Source organism: Perissodus microlepis, chromosome 23 (assembly GCF_051167445.1).
Source record: "Perissodus microlepis isolate ML-2025 ecotype Zambia chromosome 23, ASM5116744v1, whole genome shotgun sequence".
NCBI lineage: Eukaryota > Metazoa > Chordata > Actinopteri > Cichliformes > Cichlidae > Perissodus > Perissodus microlepis.
Window position 1 is genome coordinate 41,972,484 of NC_140482.1, and position 26,515 is coordinate 41,998,998.

The window sequence follows — 26,515 nt, forward strand, 5'->3', positions numbered from 1 at the left end:
TCTGATGTGATTTGATCAAATAAAATATTCATTATTGCATTTTCATATTGTTAGCTCTGGTGTGTAGGTGCTGAGGTTTCTTGAAGGCTGAAACGCCATGAATACTTTTGTTTGCTGCTGCATGAATTTCCAGACTGTTGGCATGCAAGGTCCTTCAGAGCATCTTGTGACGTAATGGCCCAGCAGCCTTGCAGCATGTTACATTTTACAGCAGAAGCAGCGGCGAGGATTTGAAGTTTAGGGTTTTGTTTTTATGCAGTGATGAAAGAGAGAGTACGTCTGAGTACGAGCCTCTGCTGGGCTCATTGTGTAGAGTTACATCCCGTCTCCTGCAGCATACATCCTCTTCCTCTGTCTGTCGTCCTTCCCTCGTCACTCACCTTCTCATCAGTCTTGCTTCTCGCGCTCGTCATTCATCCGATTCAGGTCCAAGCCTAATGTTCATCGCTGTCTGCGCATGAAGGAGTCACCCATCCGTACTAACCTGGCCTTCACGTACATCATCCGCTTCCTCATTAAGTCGTCAGGCGTTCAGCACTTCTGTCCGTCAGACTCAGAGTTTGTTTCTTCACTTTTTGCAGGAAAAACAAGGGCATCAAAATAAGGCAACCCATCCCAAAGGTAAAGTGTAAAGGCAGATAAACCTGAGATTGTGCTCTTCCTCAGTTTAGTCATGAAGATTGCAAGCAAAGGAATTCATCTTCCATTTATTGCTCTGCAGAGTTTGCTGGATTCTCGATCTCTAAAGTTCATCGTGAGCCTGACGTTGCAGGATCGCACTACCAAGTCTCTGCTCCACCTGCACAAGAAGAAGAAGCCTCCCAGCATCAGTGCCCAGTTCCAGGTAACTTTACCTGTAACCTTATCTGCACATTGTGCTTGCAAACAATCGCCTCTGCGAAGCTTCGGCAAACCGCTGTTTTTGTTGTCCTCAGACCTCTCTGACCAAACTCTTAGAGACTCTAAACAGAGCCGAGCCTTTCTTCATTCGGTGTATCCGCTCCAATGCTGAGAAGGTAAGTGTGATTCTTTAGTCGTTGATGTTTTCTTTCTTTTTAAATGCAATAACAGCGTAAATTCTTGGTGTTTTTAATAACAAGAACTCGTCACATTATTACCACTTTGTAAATGATGATCGTGGGTATTTATGTCAAACTGAGCAGAAGGAGATGCATCTGGATGAAGCCTTGGTGCTGCAGCAGCTGCGATACACGGGTATGCTGGAGACCGTTCGCATCAGGAGGTCCGGCTACGGAGCCAAGTACACATTCCAGGTATTGCAAACGTGCCCTTCCTTTGGGAAATTCACTTCAGGCACTGAGTTCATATTTTCATGTTGATTAGATGTTAATATTCTGGTCTGCGTCAGGGCACACGTGAAACTGCTCCACCTGCTGCATTCATATGCTTTTCTGTTCCTGCAGGACTTCATGGAGCAGTTCAGGGTTTTGCTGCCAAAGAACGCGACTGCCTGCAAAGAGGACATCTCAGCGCTGCTTGAGAAGAAGATGGGCCTCAACCCGACCACATACCAGATAGGCAAAACAAAGGTACAACCTGTTACGCTCCTATAAACGTGGTCCTGCAGACACCATTAGCATCCACATTCGTGATGCCACCCTGGTGTGTTTTGTCCTTTCAGGTGTTCTTGAAAGAGCTCGAGCGACAGCAGCTGCAGGACGTGCTGCACAAGGACGTAATGCGCAAGATCATCTTCCTTCAGCGCTGGGTCAGAGCTCACCTGCAGAGGAAAGAGTTTCTAGAAATGAGGCAGGCGGCCGTCACGATCCAGGTAAACACAGACCTGGTTCCAAACTCTGGGAGGTATTTTAAGAACGGTCCTGATTGTTTTCACCGTCGTCCTCTCTCTCAGCGTTCATGGCGTCGGTACCGCAGAGAGCAGCAAAGACGGCAGGCGGCCACTCTGATCCAGGCGGTGTGGAGAGGCCACAGACAGAGATCGGCGTACGCCAAGCAAAGAAGAGGCGCTACCAAAATCCAGGCCCTGGTCAGAGGACACTCTGCACGCAGAAGGTAGAAAACACACTCGGCAGGGCTGCCTGTGTAATCTGCTGCGTGAGAGGTGACGCTGACAGTCTGATGTCGCATTATCTGCTGTGCATTTCAGGTGCCATTCAATCCGTGAGGAGAAACGGAAGAAAGAGGAGGAGGAAGAAGAGGCTCGGAGGAGGGCTGCAGAAGAAGAGAGGATGCGAAGGGAAGAGGAGGAAGAGCAAAGAAGAAAAGCAGAAGAGGAGCAAAGGCGAAGAATGGAAGAAGAAGAAGCAGCAAGGAGAAGGGCAGAAGAGGCAGCCAGGAAAGCAAAGGAGCAAAGACTTGCAAAGGAACCTCAAACGAGAGAGGACTCGGATATAGAGCTGGTCACTGAGGAGATGCTGGATAAAAACCTCAATGCACAGGGTTTAGAGGAGGAAGAGGAGGGTGAAGATGTTAATAGAAGTTCAAATTCAGAGGAAGAACGTGGCAAAGAGAAAGAGCTGGAGCGTGAGGCAATGCATTCGGAAGCTTGCGGTAACCAAGCTGAGGCTGGACCCCAGCTGGATGAGGAGGAGGAGGATGTGGAGAGCCAAACACTAGAAGAGTCAAAAGCTGATCTGCCCTCTGATAGGCTCATCTCCAGTGCACTTACGCCCACGTCTCCAGCTGAGGGCGAGGATAAAGAAGCTAGCACAACCTCCACACCTCCAAACGCTGAACAAAAGAGACCACAAACTTCGACTGTTAACAGGGGCCCGTCAACCAGGAGCCAGGAGAAGAGGGAGCAGAGGAGGCAAAGAGGGCTGGAACACAGCCGCAGAGAGTCCGAGCGAGTTGCCTCGTCTTCATCCACCAACAAGGATCCAACCACCACGCCGAAGAGCAAAAACCAGGAGACATCGAAGCTCAAAGAGCGCTCAGACAGCAAGGAGCTGGACCAGTACACCTTTGTGGCCTGGAAAGTGAAGGAAGACAAGGGAGCGAAGAAGGAGGCAAAAAGTTCTCCTCCCTCCGCCGGTCCTGTCCGTCCGTCTTCATTACCTCTGGCGCCCACCGACTCTTTGTCGGAGAGAAATGGCCTCAGCGAGAATGTCGGCGCGGTAAATCTGCAACGTCGGTCTGGGGCGATAAAGGAGAAGCCGGAAAAGTGGAGGGGGAGGAGGAGTAACGGGGAGCTCTCTGAGAACATCAGCCCTTCTCCACCTCAAAGCAGAGAACAGACCAAAAAGCTGTACGTCTCAGTCTGCTGGCTGAAGCTACTTTACAACAGTTGGTTCAGTTCGGCTTTTCTTTAATCGATCTTCCTCTTCTGTCTCCGTTTCAGGAATGAAACATTCTCATCGATCGACAGCTTGTCTCCAGGCTCTGATGCCGGCGCTTCCATCAAAGAGGTATTTTCCGTCGATTCAATGTAAAGTGACCGTTATAGAGAAACGTTTGTCAGTTTGTGGAAACATCTGCGCTCTGATGTCGTGTAAGTAACTCGATATTCTCTGCTGAGCAGCTTTCCCCGGCTGACAGCTCTGGTGATGTTTCAAAGGGAGGCTCCGTGAGAAAGAGACAGCAGGAGGCTGCCGGGTACCAGGATTCAGCCCACTCAGTCGCATCCACACCTGACAGGTACCACAGCTGCTGATGGAGTGCAAACACATGTTCTGGTTGCATAAAAAGAAACGAATGAATGTCAGGCGTGTCTGTGACGGGAACAAGTGTGTGGTCATTCTTATGTGTTTTGCTTCTGTGGATCGCAGGCCCAGCGGTTTCTTCAGCAAAATCTTTAAAAAAGGCAAAGATGCCCAGACTCCAGACAACGGGGAGCTGACCTTCGCTCAGACTCTCAACGAGAAGCCGACCGCATGGGAAGGTAAATCGCACAAGAGGAGTAGCTGAAGCTGCTTTGCTCACCTGCTGTAGTTTCTGGCCTTAATGACTCGGGACGCGTTCTCTCTTTCAGCCCCGATATCCGGACACGCGCCCCGATCTCAATCCGGTGACCGCGGCGGCAAAGCTATAGGCAGAAATCCCAGCATTAAAATCAGCCGAGCCACACGAGTCTCTGAACAGTGGAACGCCTCGCTGGATCGAGAAATCACCAACGCCAACGAGCTGCGGCACCTCGACGAGTTTCTGGGCAACCAGGTGAGCGAAAGGCGACAAGATGACGGACTCGATGTAGGAAATGAGATTCGCACGTTTCTAAAAGGATTTTATTCCTCTGCAGGTGAATGATTTCCGCTCCAGGAGCAAGACGCTGTCAGAGACGGAAAACATCTTTGTGACAGCCACCATGCAGTTCAGAGAGAACATCAAAGCCATGTATTCTCTTCCAGTAAGTCTCTGAGCTGCCATCAAAGCAGCTTCATCACACGATCAACGTTCACCCTCACCATCGTCTCTTCTTCCTCGTTTTCCCTCCCGTCTCCTAACAGAAACCCACCATCGGCTACAAAGGTCTAATGTCAGGCTACCAGAACAAAGTGATGCACCTGGCAGGGAGCAAAAAGAAGGAAGAAGTCCAACTGGTGGTGAACCTGTTCCAGTCGGTGCTGGATGGTTTCATCAGAGGAGAGATGAAGAAGGAGGAGGCTGAACCTGCAAAGGTAAAAACAAAGCAACTCGACTTGTTCAGCCTGGTCACTGCGAATAAGAAAAACAGTGTTTACACCTGTGATTTGTGCCTGTGTGTCGTCAGCCTGCCAAAGCGAGAAAGAAGAGGAGGAAGAAAGACAAAAGTGTAAGTGATGCGGCGTTTGACGTCTTTTATCACAGTAATGATTTTGTCTTTAATTGATTGGTTGTCTTTTCAGGTGGAAAATCCGCTGGATCACATTTTCAGTAACTATCAGGTCAACATTATGCAGTCATGTGACCAGTGTACTTCCTACATCTGGGGCATGGAGAAGGCCTACATGTGCAGCAGTGAGTGAGCCCGACGAAACGTTTTCAGCACAGCATGCTGTAAAAGACTCAAGTTCAGCTTCGACTGAGTTCAATTCTTAATCTTTTCTCACAGATTGTAAAATGGTGTGCCACAAGAAGTGCATCTCCAAGATAAACACCGACTGCTCCACCTTCTGTGCCAAAAAGGTGGGTTTTCATCGTAGACTGTAAGTAAAGGATGGCTGTATCGCCTGCTGGTTTGCATTTGCCCACCAAAGGTTAGACCTGCACACTCCTGCAGCATGTCGGTGCAGTGGTTATCCTCCTCCCACCGTCTGAAAACATTCACATCTGGTTAATCCGTGATTTGAAGTCGTGGATGAGAGGAAGACGAAGTGCTTAAAGTTTGTAGAATACCGTAAACGAGTTAATCCAGTGTTTTAAATGATTCTCATCTACTTAAAATGACCTCCTGTTCCTGTTAACTTAATTTAAAAAAACACAAACATAATAAAAATGATGTGCTACTAGTTGACAGACATTGTGTGTAAATGTATGTTTAAAGGTGGTGTGTAGTCTAACCTGCATGGAGAGGTCAGGAAGACTACGAAATGTCACTCCCTTTCATGTCACAGCCAGTTGTCAGTCACAAAGTAGCCACGCCCAGAATCAAACCTCACTTTGCTTTTGTTTTTAAATGTAACCATAATTTCCTATCATCATGAAGAAGTTTGAAGCTCATGTTTGGGACCATAAACTCATCACGAGACGTTTACTGAACTAAAGTCGAGTCATTTTTCTCTCCAGTTGAGGTTTGTTACCATCAGCGTTGCCCTCTACTGGCCATTGGAGAGAATACAGTTTAAGAACATTGGCTTCGATTTGCAGTGGTATCCATCTTTTATATACAGTCTGTGTTGTGCATTAAATAAAATACAGGGCTGGGTTAGTGATTAGTTATAAACACTGTGCATAAAAAGGTTTCTAATCCAGCCCCTGTTCCACTAGCTTTGAATAAAAAATAAAATTTTCTAATCAAGTAATTTTTTTTCTGCTGGTCTTTTTAAGAAGCTTATTTGCACTGTCGGCGTCGGCTGCATATTTATCTTTGATCATAGACGTGCAGTGTTTGAAAACGTTAAATAAAATTAATGTAAGCGGCCCATCGGGAGGAAGCAGCTGCCTGGGAAACACGCTTCCACGTGTTCAATAATATTTGGGAACATGTTTTTATATATAACAGCACAGTGAAGTTTGTAGTGAAGAATGTGTGATTCGGATGTTGTGGGTGGATCATGGCGAGGTCCGACTGACCGCTGCCGTCTGGTGACTCCACAGAATGATGACGAGTTTACCGGGCAGCACTTCGGGGTGCGTGTGTGTCACCTGCTCAATGAAAAGAATCCGGTACCGATGGTGCTGGAAATGATGCTGGAGCACGTGGAGATGCACGGCCTCTACACGGAGGGCATCTATCGCAAATCGGGCTCTGCCAACCGAATGAAAGAGCTTCACCAGAAACTGGACACAGGTCAGACATCAACTTGGTTTCTGCTTTTTCTGACTCCTAAAACGACATCGCTGAGCTGACGACGACTTTGTGTTTAGACCCCAACTCGGCCTGCCTCGAAGACTATCCCATCCACACAGTGACAGGCTTGGTAAAGCAGTGGCTGAGGGAACTGCCAGACCCACTGATGACCTTCACACATTACAACGACTTCCTGCATGCAGTCGGTGAGGAGGACGTTTCTCACTAGTGCGCTCGTGTCTTTGCATTTTTGTCTGTATTTGAAGAATTGATTTTTGTTGCATTTTCCTCTCGTCAGACCTTCCAGAGAAGCAGGAGCAGCTTCATGCCATCTATAAAGTGCTGGATGAGCTCCCGACTGCAAACTACAACACCTTGGAGAGGCTCGTCTTCCACCTCGTCAGGCAGGGATCCTCGTTTGTTTGATTCTGATCACTTCTACTGCGCTGAGATGGCTCATTGTCTCCTGTCTTATTTGTTTTGCGTGTATTCAGTTAAACGGCGAGGTGATCATTTACAGCAGTGTGTGATTCTCCTGCAGGGTGTGCAAAGAAGAGGCTCACAACCGCATGTCTCCCAACTCACTGGCCATAGTGTTTGCACCGTGCATCCTCCGCTGCCCGGACAGCGCAGACCCACTGCTCAGCATGAAAGACGTTGCCAAGACAACCACGTAAGACCGCCAAGAAATCTCATGAATGTAATACGAGGGTTGAATTGGGTGGGTGTGGGGTGTCCTTGTGTTCACTTGGACTCTGAAAGAGGAAACATTTACATTTTAATTTATTCGGTTAATTCAGTTTATTTTATTTAGAACCAATCCTCAGCAACAGTTGCCTCAAGATGCTTTATGTTGTAATGTTAAGCCGCTAAAATGGTAGAAAGAAGCCCCACCAATCACATGAGCCCCTCCCGTGAGAGGGTCCAAAACCTCCCAAAGGCTGGAAGGAGTGTGGGTCCTGATCGCTCTTTTGTTTGCAGATGTGTGGAGATGCTCATCAACGAGCAGATCCGGCGCTACAACGAGAAGATGGAGGAAATCGAGCAGCTGGAGTACGCCGAGGCTCTAGCCGTTAACCAGCTGAAGCTCAAGAGGCAGAACACGGTGAGGAAGAGCGCCGCTCGCCTCTGTCCGCGTCCGCGTCCATTTAGACAAATTAAGTCGACACTAAGAAGTTGGATGAAGGTCACATAATAAAGTCGACCCCGCTGTCAGAATCTGATATCTTTAGCTTCCGTGCGTAACGTGTCCAATGTTCCTTGTCTCTCTTTAGCACTACTGGCGTTTACCGCTCAGGCTACCAGCTCCTTACAAAGGAGCGGTGGTACGTATCATCGATTTCTCCTGGTAGAGTCGACCTTGTAGTTGTAGTTTGTAGTGGTCTGCCATGTCGAGGCGCCTGTGCATGGCATGTAAGATGTGGGTCAAACTTTGGCTGTCGTGTGTGTGTTTGGGGGTTTTTCTTTCCTTAATACTGTTTATTCTTCCATACTAACTGGGAATAGACTGCATGTTGCTGTTAACTGGTTTGTGCCCTGCTTGTGATGTGAGAGCACACCGTGGTTCTAGGTTTGAAGGACTGTTTCTACCTAAGAGCAGCTGTTTTGTGACTGATTTGTTCAACCTTAAGAGGAAAGAAGGTCACAGAGCTCTGCAGGTCGTGTTATCTACAGAGCAATCACTCTGCAACACATTTTGGTGAAAAGAGTAAAAGTGTGCATTCACTTTGATTTCTTTGAATACTTTCTGTAAGAATTCATATGCAGGTGCATGAAAACCTCACCATCACCCTGCCTTTCTCTCGACCTCACTAACACCTTTTGGTTCAGTTTCAGGTTTGGGTTAAAGTCATATGTGTGTCTGTTTCTTTAGCGTTTGTTATACTGTGGCCGTTTTCAGTTTGGGTGAAGGTGTGATCCTCTCTCTTGCGCAGATGCACGAGAAGGTCAGCACTGATCTGAGCGTGGTCCCCGAGAACGAGCCTCTGGATTCGGACACGGAGGCCGAGAAGAACCTGATGGAACGTATCAAGTCCATCAAACAGGAGAAGTGAGATTGCGCTCTCAGCACTTTTCAGTTCCTCGTGTGTGCTGTCTTCATTGTCCAGTTCCTAATGCATGTGATTTCCTCTTCATCTCACCTTCAGAGAGGATCTTGCCTGTCGCCTGCCAGAGATGGAGCAGCCTGGTTCAGACCAGGAGAATCTCGACTCCGAAGCCTCGCTGAGCTCTGAGAGCCTCTTGGACGAGCAGCAGCGCTCAGCTCACAGCTCAGAGCCTGAAGGTCAGTAGTAAGGTACAGTCGGGACTTCCTACCTGTTTCTGTCACCTGCGGGTTTCTGACCAGACCACGGGGCCTGCTGGGCGGGGCCCTTCCTGTCTTTTGTGGCACAGGTCTGGACCAGTGATGGTGAAGGTGGGCGGTGACGTCTGCTCTGTAGCAAAGCAGGTCGGAGGAACGGCAACCGTGTTTTTGTGTGTTTGTGTGCATGTAAATGCATGTGTGGCATGGCTGCATGCTCACGTTTCACCCAAAGTTGATTTGCTGAACATTTGGTGTCCAGATCAGATCAGATGCTTGTAATTGTAACTCACTGGGTGTATTTTTTGATTTTTCTTCTTGCATAACATGGTTGCATGATCTTCCATTTGCCTTTCCCCTTTCACACTGCTGTGAGCCTCTTGGTTAAATATTCCTCATCCTTCCTCTATCCTCTTCTCTTCCAGGACGCGGTGCTCATCAGCTGAGGAGATCCAAACCGCTTTGTCTTCCCAAACCTTCAGATCTGACCCAGAGGCCTAAAGTCCACGGTGGACGCATCTCTGTGTCGACCCTCACCCCTGCTAGCTCCACCTCTTCTTTGGCCAGCTGCACTTCTTCAACTTCTGAATCCTCCAACGCCTCCTTCAGGCATCCGCTTCAGCGTCGCAACCCCATCATCCCAAACACAGTTAAACTCCCGCAGGGAGTCTGCTCCCAGGCGGCAACCTCGAGTCCACCTCAGTCTCACGCCCCTCCCGGAAGCCGAGCGCCCGCCTTCTCGGTCAAGAGACGAGAGCAGCCCGGCCGCCGTAAAGACAGCACCCAGTCCCTTTACCTCGACGGGTCAGAGTGCGACTTGCTGCTGCGTTTTTCTTCCTGTCCTCCTTCAGCCGCCTCTTCCTCTTCTTCCATCTCCACGGCTGCGCCCACTCCTCAGCTCCAGCACAGCGACACGAAAGTCTCAAACGTCCACAGACGGTTTTCTGACCCAGACATCCCGTACATGGATGATGAGGTCTGAGCGGGGAGGAGCACAAACGACTGGAACGGTGAAGAGGATTAAGGACGGCGACCCGCAAGCAGACAAACAAAACGAACTCAAACGCTCTCAGATTCGACGCAGGCGCAGCAGAGCGCTCGGACAGGCTGGAACTTGATGTGTGTATGAAAGGAAAGGAGAGACGCGACGACACGCGCAGCTGCTGCGGCTCCACATGCATGAACCCAGCTCGCACAAACTGCAGCTGCTGCTGTCTGAGGGAACTAACGTGTCGTTAGTCAAAAGGACTGGACCACATGTTGCCAAGCACCTTTTCAATCTTTTTAATATGTTGTCCTCACTGTTGATTACTTCAGTGGGACCAGAGGCAGTTTCCTCCCGCAGCCTCATAATGATTTTTTTTTAAATTTGTGCTAATTCAAGAAAATATTGCAGGTTTCAGTCGCACTTTTCATTTCTTAGTTCTCCCAGTGAGTGAAACCCGCTCGCTGAAACATTAGCTAGTGCCTTGATGTTGTACATTGACTTGATAAAGAAGCTCATTCTCATGTCACGATGATGGAACGGTGCTCGCAGAGGGAGGGATGTGTTTGTGGTGGAAAACAAGGACCTAAACCTGCACATTGTGACTGTTGCACACACACAGCATTCTCTGTTCGCCTTCATGTTTTACCCACCGCACAACACACACCAAATAGGAAGTCATTGCATTCACGCAGCAAAGGGAACGGGAGCAGCACACGCCACTTTCTCCACGGAAACGACAAAACACCCACACAAACCCAGCCGTGATCCAAGAGCGGTGCCACCACGTGTCCTTGAACTTCCCCTCGGTCCCATTATTAGAAAAGTCTGCTGAAGCACAGCTCCGGCCAACTTTGTATGAAATGTAATACTAATGTTCCTCTGTGACTGCTGATGATGATGATGTGTGATGATGTTAGTTCGTCTGGATTATGAGGAAGATGTTCTGATGTGTAACAGAGTGCATGGTGACTTTGACTGAATGAGCTGTAATGTTTATTAGTATTAACATGAAAATACAGTACATGATGCTTGTAACGTGCGCTGCTCTGTGTTTCCTTCACGCACAATTAGAACGATTTTCTTTTACGCTGGAAACAGAAGCTGGTGATAAACAAGAGTTATTAAAATAAAACTGTAGGACGTTTATAAACTCTCCAGGAGTTAGTCTGCTCCAAATTGGGTTCATAGGTTGACTTGGACCTTCAGCACAGACAATATGTAGTAACATGAAACTAGAAATACTGCATATAGACTCCCTTCATTGCACTACATTAGGTACATGTTGCTAGTACTGGGTACAGACCACCTGGTGTGGTCTCCTGCTGGTGTAGCTCATCTGCTTCAGGGTTTAACATGTTCAGAGATGGTCTTCTGCACTCCTATAAGCTCCAAGCCGTCAGGCCAGCCTCTGACCTGCCGCTCGCTGGATATTTGCTCTTATTTGGATCTTTATCTGTAATCAGAATCAGAAACTTTATTGTCATTGTCACGAGAACAACGAAATTAAGAATGGTCCCCGATCATTGCATCATCCCTAGCGATATCAAAATATAAATAAAACAATGAGATGGTTGTGTGGGACAATCCCAGCAGATCAGCAGTCTTTGAAATCCTCACACCAACAACCAGCCCTGTTCAGTATCACTTAAATCCCCTTTCTTGCTCATTTCGATGCTCATTTTGAACTTCAGCGGGTCGTCTTGATTATATCTGCGTGTTTAAATGCACTGACTTGGCTGATTTGATATTTGCATTAACCACTAGGTGAACAGGTGTGCCTAATAAAGTGGCCGGAGTGTGCATGTTTAACATTTTGCTTTAAGATGGCTAAAACTCCCAGAGGTGGGTATGATTTTACAGTCTCGCGGAGCCATTCCTGCATTAAACAGTCATTAAAACTCGGGTCAGGTCTTCTTAAATGAGCCGCTTCTTTGTCACAGTAAACTGCAGCCGTCTGCACAGACCTCGCTGCTTTTGATTTTGTGTGGAGTGGAGTTAATGCACCTTGAGCACACAAAGGCTCCACAGTTCAGGATCAGCTGCCACAATGCAAGATCTGTTTTTCAAGTGATGTCATACGAGTCATTTCTTCAGACTTCATAAAGCTGCACCAGAGCCGCACACAGGAAATTACACCAACATGAGTTTTAACAGTGTCACGCAAGCGCCCCTTGAAGTGGTTACATTTATTTTTACCGTTTTTACGCCCTGAACTGTGGTCAGCATTTTCCTTCCTGGCCGTGGGTGATTTACCAGCCTCGCACACCATCCACTGTTAAGCAAATGAAAGTTTATGTAGTTTCACGTACCTCCATGCGGGTTGGGTTACGTGAGTCTGATAGATGATTGTTCTCCTCTCTGCACCACCCACACAGCTGGGCATGCTCAGGTGGAAGGGCGCTGCAGTGATAGGTATGTGGGGTCTTTGAACTAGGTTAACAAATCATTAAAAAGTGTTTATCCCACCTAACAGGTGCAAACAAAGTCCTGAAGCGTTCAAGGCCTGAACAGACTGGGACTATTTTTTGACATGAAGACTAAAATTGTTGCTCTGAAGATTTGAACAGGCTGTGTCATGTGACCTGCCGGACTGCAGATAGACCTCCTTCTTGGACTTGATCCACAGATGCCTCATATCTGGAAAACGCAGCTCCAACTTCAGCCCATTGGTGGTGCAGAAGTTTCCGAGCTACAGATTAAAACCTTGGTGAGAAGATTCAGTCAACTGTCTCCAATCGGTGCTCCACGTTGCAAAAATAGTTATGATTCTGGAAGCTGTAGATGATGTAGGCCATAAGAAAAGGTCTAAACACTGAGTGCCCTGACTCATCTTTGCTGCGCCACTAAATAAAGTGATGCAGACAGTGTACTAAATGGGCTATTATACTTTACGCACTGCAGTATAGTGATAAGCACAACATGACTTTATATCCAGTGCTAATCTTTCATTCCGTCTGTTTACATGTAAAGCAGTTTGAGTGTCATAGATACCGTACAGCAAAATAACCCATGTATTATAAAACAAAACATAATCAATACAGTCAATATAGGCATACATGGATACTTGATAAACTATCAGGCCACCACCCAGTGTAATGTTTATGCCACAATTACCGTAATTAACAGTACTGAAAATATCAAACTCATTTTCTATGTTTCTGTAACGGTTGAGACGCCAGTTTGTCCAAGCTTGTCAATCAAAAATCATATTTTTAATTTTACTTATGTAATCTTTTACAAAAAAGCAGAAAAATAGGAAAGCACATTATTATTATTATTATTATTATTATTATTATTATTATTATTTACTGGCATTGCATAAAAGAAAAAATCGTTGTGCTTGACTCTCAGAGAAGTCCAGTATGGCGCCTCAAATTGGGGTATAAAAAAGTGAATGTAGTGTTTTATTTGCCCAATAAATAAAATTTAAAAACAATATTTTATAATAACTTTTAGTTTTCTTTTAGTGTTTTTATGGCAGTAATTTTTTTAAGAACTGTATATAAACACATACAAAACATACATAAATAAAAAAGTACTACATACAGACATGTTGTGGTTTTCGTGCCAGAATGATGTGTTTTATATTTATTTTATTATTTTATTTCTCTCGAATAGAGAGAAATAGATTAAGATAAAACTTTGGGATCTAACGAGATATTATTATTATTATTATTATTAATAACAATAATAATAATAATAACAATAATAATAATAATAATAATAACAATAATAATAATAATAATAAGTCTAGCTTTTTAAATTAAAATTTTCATTGACAACGTAAAAAAAAAGAGGCGGGCGACGCTCCGCCCATGACGTCTGCGCCGCTCTGCTTGACGTCAAACTGCTGCGCCGCTGTGTCGGCTTCAAACCAAACATGGCTTCCAGACTAGAAATCAATTTCATCAGGTTATTGTCTCGCTGTGAGTCTTTGGCGTCGGAGAAACGGGGAGAGACGGAGTGGAGGCTTGAAAAGGTAACCCGGCACGGCTCGGAGCGGCTGTAACGACCATGTCGTGACGACGTTAGCCTGACTGTTGTTGTGAGCCGCTGTTAGCCACGTCGTCGCGCAAACCTCTTTCTGTTTGGTGTCGGGAGGCACATTTAAGCTGTTCACCCCTCAGGCACAGGTTCAATCACAGCCGAGATGTCACTGTAGCGACACACGGCGAGTCTGCGCAGTCTGCTGCAGCAGATTTGCTGTATTTTAGTGTTTAATCTCGTTTCCGAAGCTTTCCTTTCACCTCTGTTCCTCACAGAAGATCCTCCATATGTTCATATCTTTAACAGTAACTGTATTTATTTATAGCTTCTTCTTTTTTAAAATAAAAACGATCGGCTGAGAATCAGCTACAACCCGAGTTTTCCTCCTGCTGCCTCATCGACAGTTAACCTAGTCAGGAGCTGCAGAGTCAGCTTATGCGCACCAGCGGGGTGTGATGCAGCCTCTAAATCACATCGCGATATTTCAGAGAAATATTTGCGACAATATTTATTATGCTATGGAAAAATAGTGCGCATCATGTTGGGTGAAGGACATCCATCCACCCATCCTTTCTTCTTTTCCAGTGAGCTGGTGACCTTAAAGTGTGACTCTTATTAAGCAGCAGTGACACAGCAAAAGTCAAATGTAAGCACACAGGTACTCTAGGTAGTCCCAGAAAGTTGTTTCTGTTCATCTGGGCATTTTGTTTTCAGTGGGAGAAACATTTCATCACTCACCTGTGACTTCCTCATTCTCAGCTCACTGCAGTTTCCCGGCCTTTTAAACATTTGCATATCAGCCAAAACTAGCACCAGCCAAGTTTCATGATCTTTGATATACTATTGTTATAATCATTGATGGTGGGCATGAGAACCATTCAGAGGTCACAGGGGAATGGCTGCAATCACAGCATTGTAAGAAAGTGAAAGACGTGCTCTTAGGCCCCCTCCTCGGTTCAGAGATGGTCTTTCCCTTTTCACATAAATGACCTCCTTTCCTCCTCACTCCTTTGAAAGCCGCAGAGTTGCAGTGAGATACTCTGGGTCGAGTTTTCTCTGGAAATGTAGTTTTAGTTTTTGTTAAACTAAAGTAACTTAAACTTGTAATTCTTAAGTATCTGCACAATCCATCAATATTCCTCGGGGGGCTAACCTTAACTGTCAAAGGATGAGGGGGAGGGTACATCCTGGCCAGGTGAGGTGTGTCACAGGGCTTACATGGAGAGACAGATAACCACTCACACCCACACTGTTGATCTGTGGAACCAGCACCCCCAGTACAGGAAGTCTGGATCGACTCCCTGTCTAACTAATCTGATCTCTGAGTCTTAACCAGTAGGCAGTGGAGATCTTAGAGCCGATGGGTGAGGGGACTGGCCCGATTTAGAATCACCAGTTAACCACAGATGCACGTCTTTGTGCTGTGTAAACTCCACACAGAAAGGCCCCACACTGGATTCCAACCCGGGACACCAGCTCCTAGCGTCTCCTCCTTCGGAGTATTTGTGCCTCTAGTGGTGAAACATGTTTGTTGTTGCCATTTTCATCAGGAACAGCTCTCTTTCATATTTTGCAGAGCAGTGAGGTTGTTGAGTAGCTCCCTTATTAAGTCCTCACACTGCTCTCGTACTCAGATATGCTTGGGCGGGGCCTCAAATCAAAACGATTGAACATTTTACCTCGATTAACATTAACGAAGGAGTTTCCTTTATGTACTTGTTCTTGCCCCGACAGTTTGCTGACAGGGTTTGACCTGTAAATGCTCTAGTCACGATTACGTCGACTATCAGAATCGTCGACGACTGATTTAATAGTCGACGCGTCGTTTGAAGCTTTGTAAGATCACAAAAGACGCAGGAATAAGTAGTAGGATTTAAGAGTGTAATAACGGACTGAAACAGGAGATGGCAGCACTGCATGTACAAGGATGCGACGTTTTCAGAGACGTCTGTTACCCACTAGCTCGATAGCGAGCCGGGGGCAAGGCTCACTAGAGCCGTGAGAACACCGGACTCCCGGCAAATCGTTTTCAAACCCACCGCCGTCTTTCGCTACTCAGGTTAAACATGATATATAAGTCACTTAGATAACTTACAAATGTTATTGTTCGGCTTTTTTTTTTTTTAGTATTTTATTTGTTCCTGAGTAAATCGGTTTGGCTGAGATTAAAGTTTTTACACAGCTGAATAAACATCAAGAAGACAGCTGATTATCAGAAGTGTGAGATGCTCGAGAATTTACTCCGGTGTCCTGTTATATTTAAGATAGCAAGGAGTTTATTAAACTTTGCAATCTGCAAATTTCATTAAAGTTTAATAAACTATCATCTTGTCTTTATTGTTAGTTAGCACATACCTTAAACACTTAAAGCTGTAAGCTAATGATAGTCATATAAGAGCAGATGCTGCTGGTGCAATAAGCTGTACGTTTTACGTCCAATGGATGCATTACGTCTGATTAGTCGACTAATCGCAAAAATAATCGGTGACTAGTCGACTATCAAAATAATCGTTTGTGGCAGCCCTAGTGGAGACACGTTACTGTGTGAACTCTCATTGGGTGAAATGTTAACAGAATTTAAATTTAAAACAAAGATGACATGGACCAGATCACATCTGTTGAGAGTTCAGAACATCAGTTTTGATTTATTTTCAATTAATTACGCGGCTCTCTGTGCGGCTTGTGTGCTAGGAAACATAAATGCATAGAGTTGCTATATGATTGATGTCGTGATATGACACTTCTGTAACGTAGAGATTTGTACCACCGTCTTCATGGACGATTGTGGTTGTTCGGTGATGGGAAATTACGGCTAACTTTTGTTACTAAAACTTTGACCACCAGGGGGCAGCACTGCTAACAGTTTTCTTTTTAGTAAAGAGCCTCGTGAGATCTCGTCTTTTGCCAGGCTGTCATTTATATCAGCGGTCTCCAACCTTTTTTGCGCCACGGACCGGCCTTTAAGGTGTCGCAGATAAATACAGCAAAATAAAACTAGTACCGGTACCGAAAAAAAGAAGATTAATTCATAATACACGTGAAAAGACCCAGGAAAACCGAGTTAACGATAAAAACGATAAAAACCCTGAAAACCATACATTTCACACCCGAGCCTCAACTCTCGCGGCCCGGTACCAAACAACTCACGGACCGGTACCGGTCCGAGGCCCGGGGGTTGGGGACCGCTGATTTAAAATACGTGCCTGTTTTTAAATAAAGGTTACGGTGACACACTGCACCCTCTTGTGGTGCAAAGTGGTCTTACAACAAAGTGCAGCTTTTATCTTTGACACAGCACACGTGTTTGGTTAAATTCAGAGCATTTGCCCGTTTAAATTCCACTGAAAGCTTTAATTTAGTTTATGAGGTTTAAATATTTTTTACACCCAAGAATGAACAATAAGCAGCTTTAAAGGAACAGTCGCTGAGCTAGATGTGTGACCTGTAGCTTTAACGCAAACGAGTAACAACAGGCGTCGGCAGGCCACTTGGGACTGAATAAATCAAGACGCCTCTTCTCAGTGACCTCGTGTCACGGTGTACCGAGTGGCTCCCTACAGCTGAGCAGTGAAGACCCTTTAATCTGAACCAGCAGGATAAACCAATCAGCTGCATGATTTTTACTTTTAGAGTAAATGAAAGGTTAGAGTAACTAAAGTAACAACAGTCAGTACGACTTTCATCTTGCACTGCTTCCTCCTTATTACATTTGTCATTAGTCCACATTTACACTTGGTCTGATGTGGTGAGAGTCTGTTTTGTTTCTCTCAGTGAACCGACTCGCTGTGACAGCAGACGTCACCAAATCAACAATTTGACTCATCCGTGCCAGCGTGGCTGTAAACTGCAGCTTGACTGGTTGGTGGAGATCAGCAACCACTGGGCGTTGGCGGGAGTTTGAAATACGGTGCATTTTGCCTTATTCTCTAACAGCTGCAAACTGAAGGTGTGTTCAGGCCTGGTGTTAGCGTAACCTCAACGATGCTTTGCTACAAACAGGAACTATTAAAGATATATTTAAGGATCCTCCACTTGATGCTGTTTACTGGCACAGAGTCATTTGCTTTTCTCAGGAACCGTCTCTGCAGGGTCACAGCTGTTTTTCCGCATTATCTGTGTGTGTGTGTCGATGAAGACTACACTAGTGTCCACCTGCAGCAGTGAGTGTGTGCTGTCATCACCCACAGTCATCCTAAGCTGGTCTCAGTGGCTTCTGTGTGGGTTTGTGACCCACCCCCTGTAAGAAACTGAGCCTACTTTTACAAGAACCTCGTCAGTTAAACTCTGTTATTTGGCCCAGTGTTCTCTATGATATACGGATATTTATTTAACATTTGTTACTTTGAAATAAAGATGTGATTGATGAGGTAAACGAGAGCATGTGAGCAGCATCACTGTTTCTGTTTGGTCTCCTCCAGTATGTGGGCGCCCTGGAAGAGATGCTGGTGGCTCTGAGGAAAAGCCCGAGGTAACACCAGCCTCCACTTTTATGTCTCAATGTTTTCTTTTTTTGCCTGAAATGTACATATATTATTAAGAACCTATTTTAAACATGTTTGGTGTTTAGGGAAAAGAGTATATCTTCTAACAGGTCACATCAGGCTTACGTGTTATGAGCGCAGATGTTTGATCTGCTCGTTGCAGCTTAATAACACAAAGTTTTGTCAGTAAGCGGTTGTGTGTCCTTCCAGCAAACCAACACCAGAGGTCCTGGCTGAATACACGAGAAAAGTCAACTTTCTGAAAGGAACTCTAGAAGCAGAGAAGCTGGTCAGTTTTTCCCGTTTTTAACACGACACAACTGTGTTTTCTTTATTTTGAAGTGAAGCTTTGAGTTTTCTGACTTCCTGTCCCTCCCGCTCTGCTTCAGTCTTCACCAACAGAAAAAGCTTTAGCTAATCAGTTCCTCGCCCCCGGTCGGACGGCCACGATGGCCAACGAGAGGATGTCTGTCACTAAAAAAGTCCACACGCAGACGAAGGCGCGGTGCACGGGAGAGATGAGGGACGAGCTGCTCGGCACGGTAGGACGCTCTGACCGCACTGCAGACGTGACCTCTTTGTACGAGCTGCAGTGCGCCTCCTAAACTACAACAGTGTGGTAGAAACGTTTAAATAAAACGTTTCCACATTTTGTCTTGAACTCATAAATGTTCTTTTCTGTCACTGCAGGGGTCGTCGGGAAAAGGTACGAAGTACTCGGCCTCTTGGATTTAATAACATTCAGATGGAAATATGACAAATTATATTTCGATAGGATTGTATTTGTTTGTTTTTAAGACAAGGTGATTTTATTTTTCTTTTCTCTTCTCACGTTAGACGGAGACTTGAGGAACCGAAGGTAAAGTCGAGCTTTTCTAAACGATCTCGTGTGTTGGACTTGTTTTTGGGTGTAAAAGCTTCAACCTGTGTCACCTCTGCGCAGATGTTTTCCTCTGGACGAGCGTCAGTCTGCCGCAGAGCTGGACGCCGTCCTGCAGCATCACCACAACCTGCAGGAGAAGCTGGCTGAAGACATGCTGAACCTGGCCAGAAATCTGAAGAACAACACTTTGGCTGCACAGAACATCATCAAACAAGACAACCAGGTAAGAGAACAGATATATGGAATAAATAAATCACAGATTTGATGCAAAACTGTTTTTGATTCGTAGCTGAACAGTCTGGGTTTGTGGAAAAAAGAAGTTTAATGGCAGATTTGTTTCCACATGAAGAAGTTGAGGGAAAAAATTCACCTTTTAATTTGCATCTCTAAACCAAATGCATGCACAAATCTAAACGCACAAAATAGTTAGCAGTTCAAATAGACGCTTTTCAGACCACAACAAGCTCTTGCACCTGGCTGATCGAGCCAAAGCACGCCCCCAAGCTGCAGCGCTTTCAGCTGAAACAGTGCGAGTCCTCCAAGAAGGAAATGCAGCACAGAGTGTGGGGAAATGTTGTTTGCTCCCAGTTAGCTGTGTCTAAACTCAGGAGCAAAATGGGAAGACTGCGGGAACATATGGTAGTCAGAACAGTGAGTCAGTGTGGCGCTGAAGCTAAACAGGAAGTCAGCTCCCACACTTAACAGCAGAAAACACACAGTGGGCTAAAGAGAAGCGTCCTGAATGTGGAGATGATTCTGGAACTGTAGCTGTGTCGAGGTGAAGCACAACGAGCACAGTTCCCATTTAAATATATATTAAACTCGCCGATCATGACCAGTTCTGACACTTTGAGCTGCTTCTGTCGATTTCTGTAGGACACGGGGGCGACACATTCAAAGCCTTTCTTCCTGATTCACTTCTGACTCTGGGAACAAACTTTTATGATGGTTGGGTCGGTAAAAGATATGGGAATGATTAGCTGAGGTTTGGCCACTTTCCTCAAGTTGTTTCAGGGTGATAATGCATCCTGCCCAATATAAATACAAGCTAAAAGTAAGAAATTAAATCCAAATAAAGTGAAGTCAGAGTATACAAAGCCCAAGCAGAGGGGTGTGCTATGAGGGGAGGTTAATGGTCAGAAGGACCTTTCTTTTTACTAAATCACAGAGATCACTTGTGATGAAAATCTCTGTGGGAGCAGAGGATGCTGGAGGGGCCAGATTTCCACTGACTTATTATTTACAACAGCCATTTAGTGCAGTATAGACCCTCTGCTGTACCCATATACATTTTATGTAGGTAGGCTGTTAAGCCAAAAACTGGCTCTAATCTGCTGCCGAATCTCTTTCACGCTGCTGGAATTGCAGCTGCTGCATCAGGCTGCAGGACAGGAGCAACGTTTAAGCTGTATTTTTATTTATTTATTCACTCAGAATAAATATATTAAGAAGAACAGCTTTTGGGCTTTTTTTTAATGTTTGACATAGATTTTTTATCCGTTAGCTTCCCTGATTGGTGTAGGGAACACTCGTAGGGATCGTTTTGTGCAGAGGAGTCACATGATGTTTCATGTGAGCACGCCCAGAGCCTGAAGAAGAAAGAGGTGGGCTTCCAGCTGCTCCCAGGTCCTCCTGCAGAGTCTCTCAGCAGCTGGGGATCAAAGCTAAAAGCTGCCCTTTCCAAACCTTTAGTTACGTTAATAAGAAGATTTGTGCTGAAGGACCTGATGTGGCCGCCAACCGGCCCAAATCTGAGTCCGACTGAAATCTTATGATGGAAACTTGGAAAAAACTTGGTCCATAACAAAACTTGTTTTAACTGCTCGTCAGGAAAACTCGAACCAGCTTAAATAAAAAATAGTTTTCCATGAGTGAAGCCCACACTTAACGAATTCAGGGCATCATAAAAACGTGACAAAGTGCTAATTGTGATATTTTTATTGAAGATCCTTTTCCCTCCTCTCGTGCTGGCAGTATTTACATTTATTAAATCTTTGAAATCATTTATTTTAAGATTTATTTATTTATTTGTTAGAAAGAAAAAAAGTTGTGCAACCTCTAGAGGTATTTGAGAAACTTGGAGGAGTTTAACTGATTCTGGCCACAAGGGGGCAGTATAAGCCAGCGAACAGCCTCTGGAGCCACACTGTGCATAAAGACTGTGAGTGTTCCCGTCAGCAGGCTTGTTTGTCTGTGGTTTTGATATTTATATCGGCGACGTCTCCCTCTGCCTCCAGACTCTGAACCAGTCCATGCGTCAGGCGGACCTGAACTTCGAGAAGCTGAAGACGGAGTCCGAGCGGTTGGAGCAGCACACTAAGAAGTCTGTGAACTGGCTGCTGTGGCTCATGCTCATCCTAGTCTCCTTCACCTTTATCAGCATGATCCTCTTCATCAGAATCTTCCCCAGACTCAGATGATGACCGTGATCATCCTCTGAACTCTTAGTCCCGACACGCTCCCGTGTTTACAAGAACAGAGTCTTCACAGGCCTCCGTAGAGCTACAGCGATCCAGATCAGTAGCTGTCAGCACCAAAACAAATCAGTTTCACGGACTGTCACTTTACACTTTTGAAACTGAAATCTTTCTCCTCTACATTAAAGTTTAAATCACGACTCGAAGCGCCAGAATTCTCTTTTTTTGACACCGCAGAATCTGCTGGGAGCAACGGCAAAGTCTTAATGCACGGACGGCGGGACCTGAGCCTTAACTATTTTAACCCCCATCAGGACGGCTGCGAGCCAATCAACACATGTTTGCACTTTGTCACCAAGTGAAACTACAAACACACACTCGTCTTTGGTGGAGCATCTGTTTAGTACTCGTGCACACTGAAAGGCGTTCATGGACCGTCCGCCGTCAGCTGTAACTCAGTTTGTAACAAATGTGCCATCGTTTGCTAATGTTTTACCTTAAATCCCCAGTTTAGTATATTTGATTTGATAAACATCATAGAAACATGCTGTACATTTTTATGCTTGTTCACGTTTCTACACCATCCAGTTCTGACCCGTGGGGCTGAAAAATGAAGAAGAGTCAAAAACTGCAGTTCCACCAGTGGCCACTTGAGGCCCACTCCCAGATTGAGCCATTTACCCACAGACTCGCATGTTAAAATGCAGCATTACAGTAGAAGTAAGCACATTAACAACCTGCTACTAGAAACAGTTTCATTTTGACCTTTTTGACAACTTTACTGTTTCTTTTCTTTCTTACCTCACTTGTTTAAACTTTGCTGAGGCTTAAAGTCGGGCCGAGGTGAATGTGAGACAGGCAGCTGCAGGCCTGTGTCTGTGATTCACCTCCAGTGAAGTTTGCTCTCACATGTGGTGGCTTCCAGTCCAAAAAACACAACAACGTAGTGATGACCAAAATCACAAACCACAGGGTGATGTTCTTTAAAGTAAAGCATCACCAGCTGTTTGCTGAAAGCAGCTCGGTAAACTCGCACTGGTGTTTATCATTTAAATGTTTAAACGTCATTAAGGTTCAGAGCCAGCGTCGTCAGCCCTGTTATAGTCGGTTTCCTGCGTCAGGTGATCCTGTTTGTTCACGTCCTGTTTGAGGGCTCACGTGTTGTGCGTAGTATCACTAAAATGTCGTCTGATTCAAGAGAGAAATAAAATAATTTAATTTGCCTTTGTCGTTGTCATTGTGAGTCCAGAGTGTGTTTGTGTTTTTCTGATAGATGCCTGAAGGCGTCCGCTTGTCAGTGTGGAACTAACTAATGCAGTGGCATCACACGGCCAGTGTGCGTCAGTCGTGAGCTTTGAGTATCAACGCACGCAATGACCTCTGTGACCCCGGTGGCCCGAGCGAGCGGTGATTCCCAAATTAAACCTGCTACTCATTTAGGAGTGTTCCAAGGATGAAGTAAAGCTAAATAAGAGCCGCTGGCTGCAGAGGGGAAAGCGCACGGCGATCGTGTGTGAGTCTGTGCGTTGTCAGCTTTTGTTCCTCCTTAATTTAGCCTGACAGCAGCTTCACGTCTGAACGTTTCTCACAGGTTAAAGTTGCTCTTGTCAGCCTGACTCTTGTTTGAGGTCTGTAAGGCTGCAGCTCTGCCCCTAGCCCTTCCTCTCTTCCCCTCTCCCAGACCTGGCCTGCTGTGTATTTTAGGATCCCTGGGGGGCATTTCGCCTGCTGGAAGCCAAGGTATGCAGGCCACCGGGAGACCAAATGAGGCTGTGTCTCAGCAGAGGATCGTCATCCCTCAGTTTAATCACAGCTGTTTGCGCCTCCATTCTCAGGCCTTCGCTAATGCTCTTGGCCGTGTGATCAGCCCTGCGAGCGTGCGCTGCCGCTTTTGAACCGAAACGGCAGCGCATGACTTCATCCCTGGTGCGGTTTCCCATGTTCATTATGGTTTTACCCCAACGGCCGAACGAGACCGGAGGCTACGTAGAAAACCAAAGTTCAGCAGGGACTGAGACGTGTGAAGTTCCTAAAGTCAGAAAATATATCTCCTGTGACGCCTGTTGAGGGCGCTTTTAACCTCTGACCCAGGAAAGCTGAATGGGTTCCTTCCTGGAGTCTTTTCCCACAGGGATGAGCTGAAAATAGTGTTGGACTGCCTGCACTCACACATGTTTAGTAAATTTAGCTTAATTCAGTGCCATTTCCTAATAGGGTGCTCATTACAGGGGCTTAACCAGCAATCCTTTAAAAAAAGCTACAAAACACAACTGCTTCACTTTTCATGCTAATTTATATACTTCCCTTTCAAACTCTACAAAGTTCATTTACAAGTGCAGATAAGCATCGACGGCTGCAGAAGCACTGCGTGATTTAATGGCCACGCGCTACCAGCAAAAGCTACTTTCTTCATGGGTGTTAATGGGTCACGCATTTCAGACTTCATTTCAAATTACTGTTTCCAGTCAGCTTTGTAAAATTCCAGCTTCCAGCAGAAGGAGAAAAGCAAACGACAGTGAGCACAGCTTCTAACCCTGCGGTTACTTTCTGATATAAACTCTCCAGTCATTTAATTACTCGTTATTTTATTTTGTTAGTTGCTGGTAACGTGTTGGACCCTTTGTGCCCCTGGAAATGCTTTAAATCAAAGATTCAACAAGGTGCTGGAAACATTTCTCAGAGATTTTGGACCAGTTGACTCAACAGCATCACACAGATGCAAATCTCCTGTTCTCTACTAATCTGTTGGAATGACATCCGGTGAGTGTATTCATAAAGGGACAGACGCGGTTAGCAACAGTAGTCAGGTAGGCTGTGTGTAAATGATGCTTAATCCACCCCCAATTATTACATCATCACCAGCAACGTGAACCAATAAAACAGGCAGGATGGATCCAATCTTTCTAATCAGATTCTGACCCCACCATCCAAATGTTGCTACGGAAACCACCACTCATCAGATCAGGAAACGTTTTTGTGATCTGTAGCTCAGATTCCTGTTCCTAGCTGACAGGACCCAGTGTGGTCTTCTGCTGCTGTGGCACATCTGCTTCGAGGTTTGCCGTGTGCATTCAGAGATGCTCTTCTGCAGCCTGGTTGTGATGTGTGGATTCTCAGCCACAGAGCTGCTGCTCACTGGATATTTCTTCCAGGGTGATTCACAGATCACGCTGCGCTCTGGCAGCGACGGTGTTACTGTCCAGGTGATTTTGGACTCTGCTGGTGGGTCTATGATGTTTTCTTATCAAAATCTGTATCTGAGGTTTACTTTGTGTTTCAGTATGGTTGTCGTGTTGCACGGCCGATGAATTGTGGCTTTTATTTTGTCCATTACATATTTTACAAGCGCTTTATAAACCTTGACGCCAACAATAACTCCTGAGCCGCCGAAATTAAAACGAAAGCTGCTTGAGCTCAAACAAAAGCTTCACACCCTTCAAGGGCTGATTGATATCTGTGACTCGGTTCTAAGTTAAGGTTGGAATTAGCTGGGAATGCGTCAGCGAAAGTCCTCACGGAGACACGAACAACGTGTGTGCGCTCGTTTTTCTTTTAATTGGTGTGAAGCCCCTAAAAGCCGGAGAGCACGGGGACAAATAGCGGGGGAACCTCCGGCTGCTCAGCTCAGGGCTGCGCCTGTCAAACATCCCAACACTCCGGTCTTTTTAATTTGGCTTTTGGCCGCGGCCTCGGCGAGGATTTGGGTTGCCTACAGAGATGAAGGAGCTTTTTATTTCATTCTCTTTTCTTTTTTCCATGCACTTCCTTTGAGGGAGCAAAAGAGGTTAAGAGGGATTTTTCTCCCCCCACCAGCACCACCACCCTCCTTCTCCTTCTTTCTGCCAATGCTTTGAATGTGCTGTAACGTTAATGAGCTAATGGGAGCGCAGAAAGCTGCACTTATTAAGCTTATAAACTGACTCACTGTCTTGAACACACACACTCCAGCTCCAGGCCTCGGAGCTGCAGAATTTATACATTTTATAGCGGAATCTCCACCAGTCAATAAAGCCCTTCAATGTGTTTTTTAGTGATTGTTTGTTTTTATGGTTTCATTTCCCAGCTATTAGCTTTAATTTAGTTTTATGTATTTCTTAGACCAGACATGGAAAGCCTGTGTGAGTGTTGATAAAGGCTGGTGTTAAAACCATGACAGTAGTTTTCATCGTTCTGTGGCAGAAAAACAAGTTGCACGAAACAAACGTGCATTTTTGTAGAACAACTTTTCCACACTGTGTCTTCTGATGTGAGGCGCGCTGATTACAATCTCATAATCTCTCGTCTACACAGGTGTCGTGGAAGTTTGTGTGCTTTCATTTTGCCGTTACTGTTTCCCTCGGCAGCACCCGTCTGACTGTGTGGTTGTGTTGTGTCTGTGGCGCTTCCTCAGTCTTAACAGCCTAATGAGGGTTCCTCTCCGAGCGCGCGCGCACACACGCACACACACACACACAGAGCTGTGTTGTGGGTTTAGTAAAGAAAACATCTAGAAGGACACTTTCACCTACAGTAAGAGTTCCACAAGATCACCCAGGCAGACATAACCTTTTTGCTTTTGGTCTGTTTCCGTGCATATGCACATATGAATTGCAGCCACGCGTCCTTCCCTGCAGCCACCTATCGCCCTCCGTCTCTCTGCTGTGGGTTAAAGCGCTGAACCTGGCAGCGCTGTGCAGGGAGGTTTTTCCTTCCCGGCTGGTTTCTGCTCAGCCTTTGATGTAAGGAGCTCAGGTAGTGCTGCTGCTGGGAGGCTTAATTTCTTGTTTCTTTGCTCCTTCACCTTTTAGTGATTCGAGATCTCCCAGTGGGAGGGCGGCTGCTGGTATTACTGGTGGCTTTGAGGCTTGAAGCAGGCAAGACAAGCTTGTTGGCCACAAAACAGCAGATTTCATTGTTAACTATCCCGGGAGAGAGATTATTATCAACTTGCCAAAACAAAGAGATGAACTAATGCACTTTAATAGGGGACTACTTTAGATTAGCCTAGCAAAAAAAAACAAATCACAAAGGGAAACTGCTAGCTTAACTTAAAGCTTATTTATTAACAC

General features: G+C 45.6%; 2 protein-coding genes across 12 annotated transcripts in view; both read left to right on the forward strand.

Moving 5' to 3' along the window:
• The window catches only part of myo9bl (myosin IXb-like), a 54,294-nt gene extending 43,560 nt beyond the window's left edge, over positions 1 to 10,734 (forward strand). For 5 of the 10 annotated variants that reach the window (XM_084920549.1, XM_084920553.1, XM_084920552.1 and 2 more), the window contains 26 exons: positions 582 to 621; positions 722 to 844; positions 936 to 1,016; positions 1,164 to 1,274; positions 1,425 to 1,550; positions 1,643 to 1,792; positions 1,874 to 2,034; positions 2,129 to 3,229; positions 3,323 to 3,389; positions 3,503 to 3,618; positions 3,750 to 3,862; positions 3,953 to 4,137; positions 4,220 to 4,327; positions 4,428 to 4,598; positions 4,691 to 4,732; positions 4,806 to 4,917; positions 5,012 to 5,085; positions 6,217 to 6,409; positions 6,487 to 6,615; positions 6,708 to 6,813; positions 6,951 to 7,082; positions 7,391 to 7,514; positions 7,684 to 7,734; positions 8,344 to 8,459; positions 8,557 to 8,693; positions 9,137 to 10,734. In XM_084920549.1, the coding sequence (XP_084776675.1) occupies positions 582 to 621; positions 722 to 844; positions 936 to 1,016; positions 1,164 to 1,274; positions 1,425 to 1,550; positions 1,643 to 1,792; positions 1,874 to 2,034; positions 2,129 to 3,229; positions 3,323 to 3,389; positions 3,503 to 3,618; positions 3,750 to 3,862; positions 3,953 to 4,137; positions 4,220 to 4,327; positions 4,428 to 4,598; positions 4,691 to 4,732; positions 4,806 to 4,917; positions 5,012 to 5,085; positions 6,217 to 6,409; positions 6,487 to 6,615; positions 6,708 to 6,813; positions 6,951 to 7,082; positions 7,391 to 7,514; positions 7,684 to 7,734; positions 8,344 to 8,459; positions 8,557 to 8,693; positions 9,137 to 9,693 (4,426 nt within the window). In that variant the 3' untranslated portion in view covers positions 9,694 to 10,734. Of the gene's footprint in view, positions 1 to 581; positions 622 to 721; positions 845 to 935; positions 1,017 to 1,163; positions 1,275 to 1,424; positions 1,551 to 1,642; positions 1,793 to 1,873; positions 2,035 to 2,128; positions 3,230 to 3,322; positions 3,390 to 3,502; positions 3,619 to 3,749; positions 3,863 to 3,952; positions 4,138 to 4,219; positions 4,328 to 4,427; positions 4,599 to 4,690; positions 4,733 to 4,805; positions 4,918 to 5,011; positions 5,086 to 6,216; positions 6,410 to 6,486; positions 6,616 to 6,707; positions 6,814 to 6,950; positions 7,083 to 7,390; positions 7,515 to 7,683; positions 7,735 to 8,343; positions 8,460 to 8,556; positions 8,706 to 8,803; positions 8,859 to 9,136 lie in introns of all 10 variants that reach the window. The other 5 variants (XM_084920555.1, XM_084920556.1, XM_084920557.1 and 2 more) reach the window with 5 other exon arrangements.
• Positions 10,735 to 13,527: 2,793 nt separating this feature from the next.
• Positions 13,528 to 22,690, forward strand: use1 (unconventional SNARE in the ER 1 homolog (S. cerevisiae)). 2 transcript variants are annotated; one of them, XM_084922048.1, is made up of 8 exons: positions 13,528 to 13,678; positions 18,105 to 18,154; positions 18,378 to 18,456; positions 18,557 to 18,709; positions 18,858 to 18,873; positions 19,005 to 19,026; positions 19,111 to 19,273; positions 21,288 to 22,690. In XM_084922048.1, the coding sequence occupies exons 1-8, from the start codon at positions 13,580 to 13,582 to the stop codon at positions 21,468 to 21,470; spliced, it is 765 nt and encodes a 254-aa protein (XP_084778174.1). In that variant the 5' UTR covers positions 13,528 to 13,579; the 3' UTR covers positions 21,471 to 22,690. The 2 variants fall into 2 exon arrangements, with proteins under 2 accessions (XP_084778174.1, XP_084778175.1); XM_084922049.1 differs by lacking the exons at positions 18,858 to 18,873; positions 19,005 to 19,026 and having other exon boundaries at positions 13,529 to 13,678; positions 18,557 to 18,736; positions 19,085 to 19,273.
• The last annotated feature ends 3,825 nt before the right edge of the window (positions 22,691 to 26,515 follow it).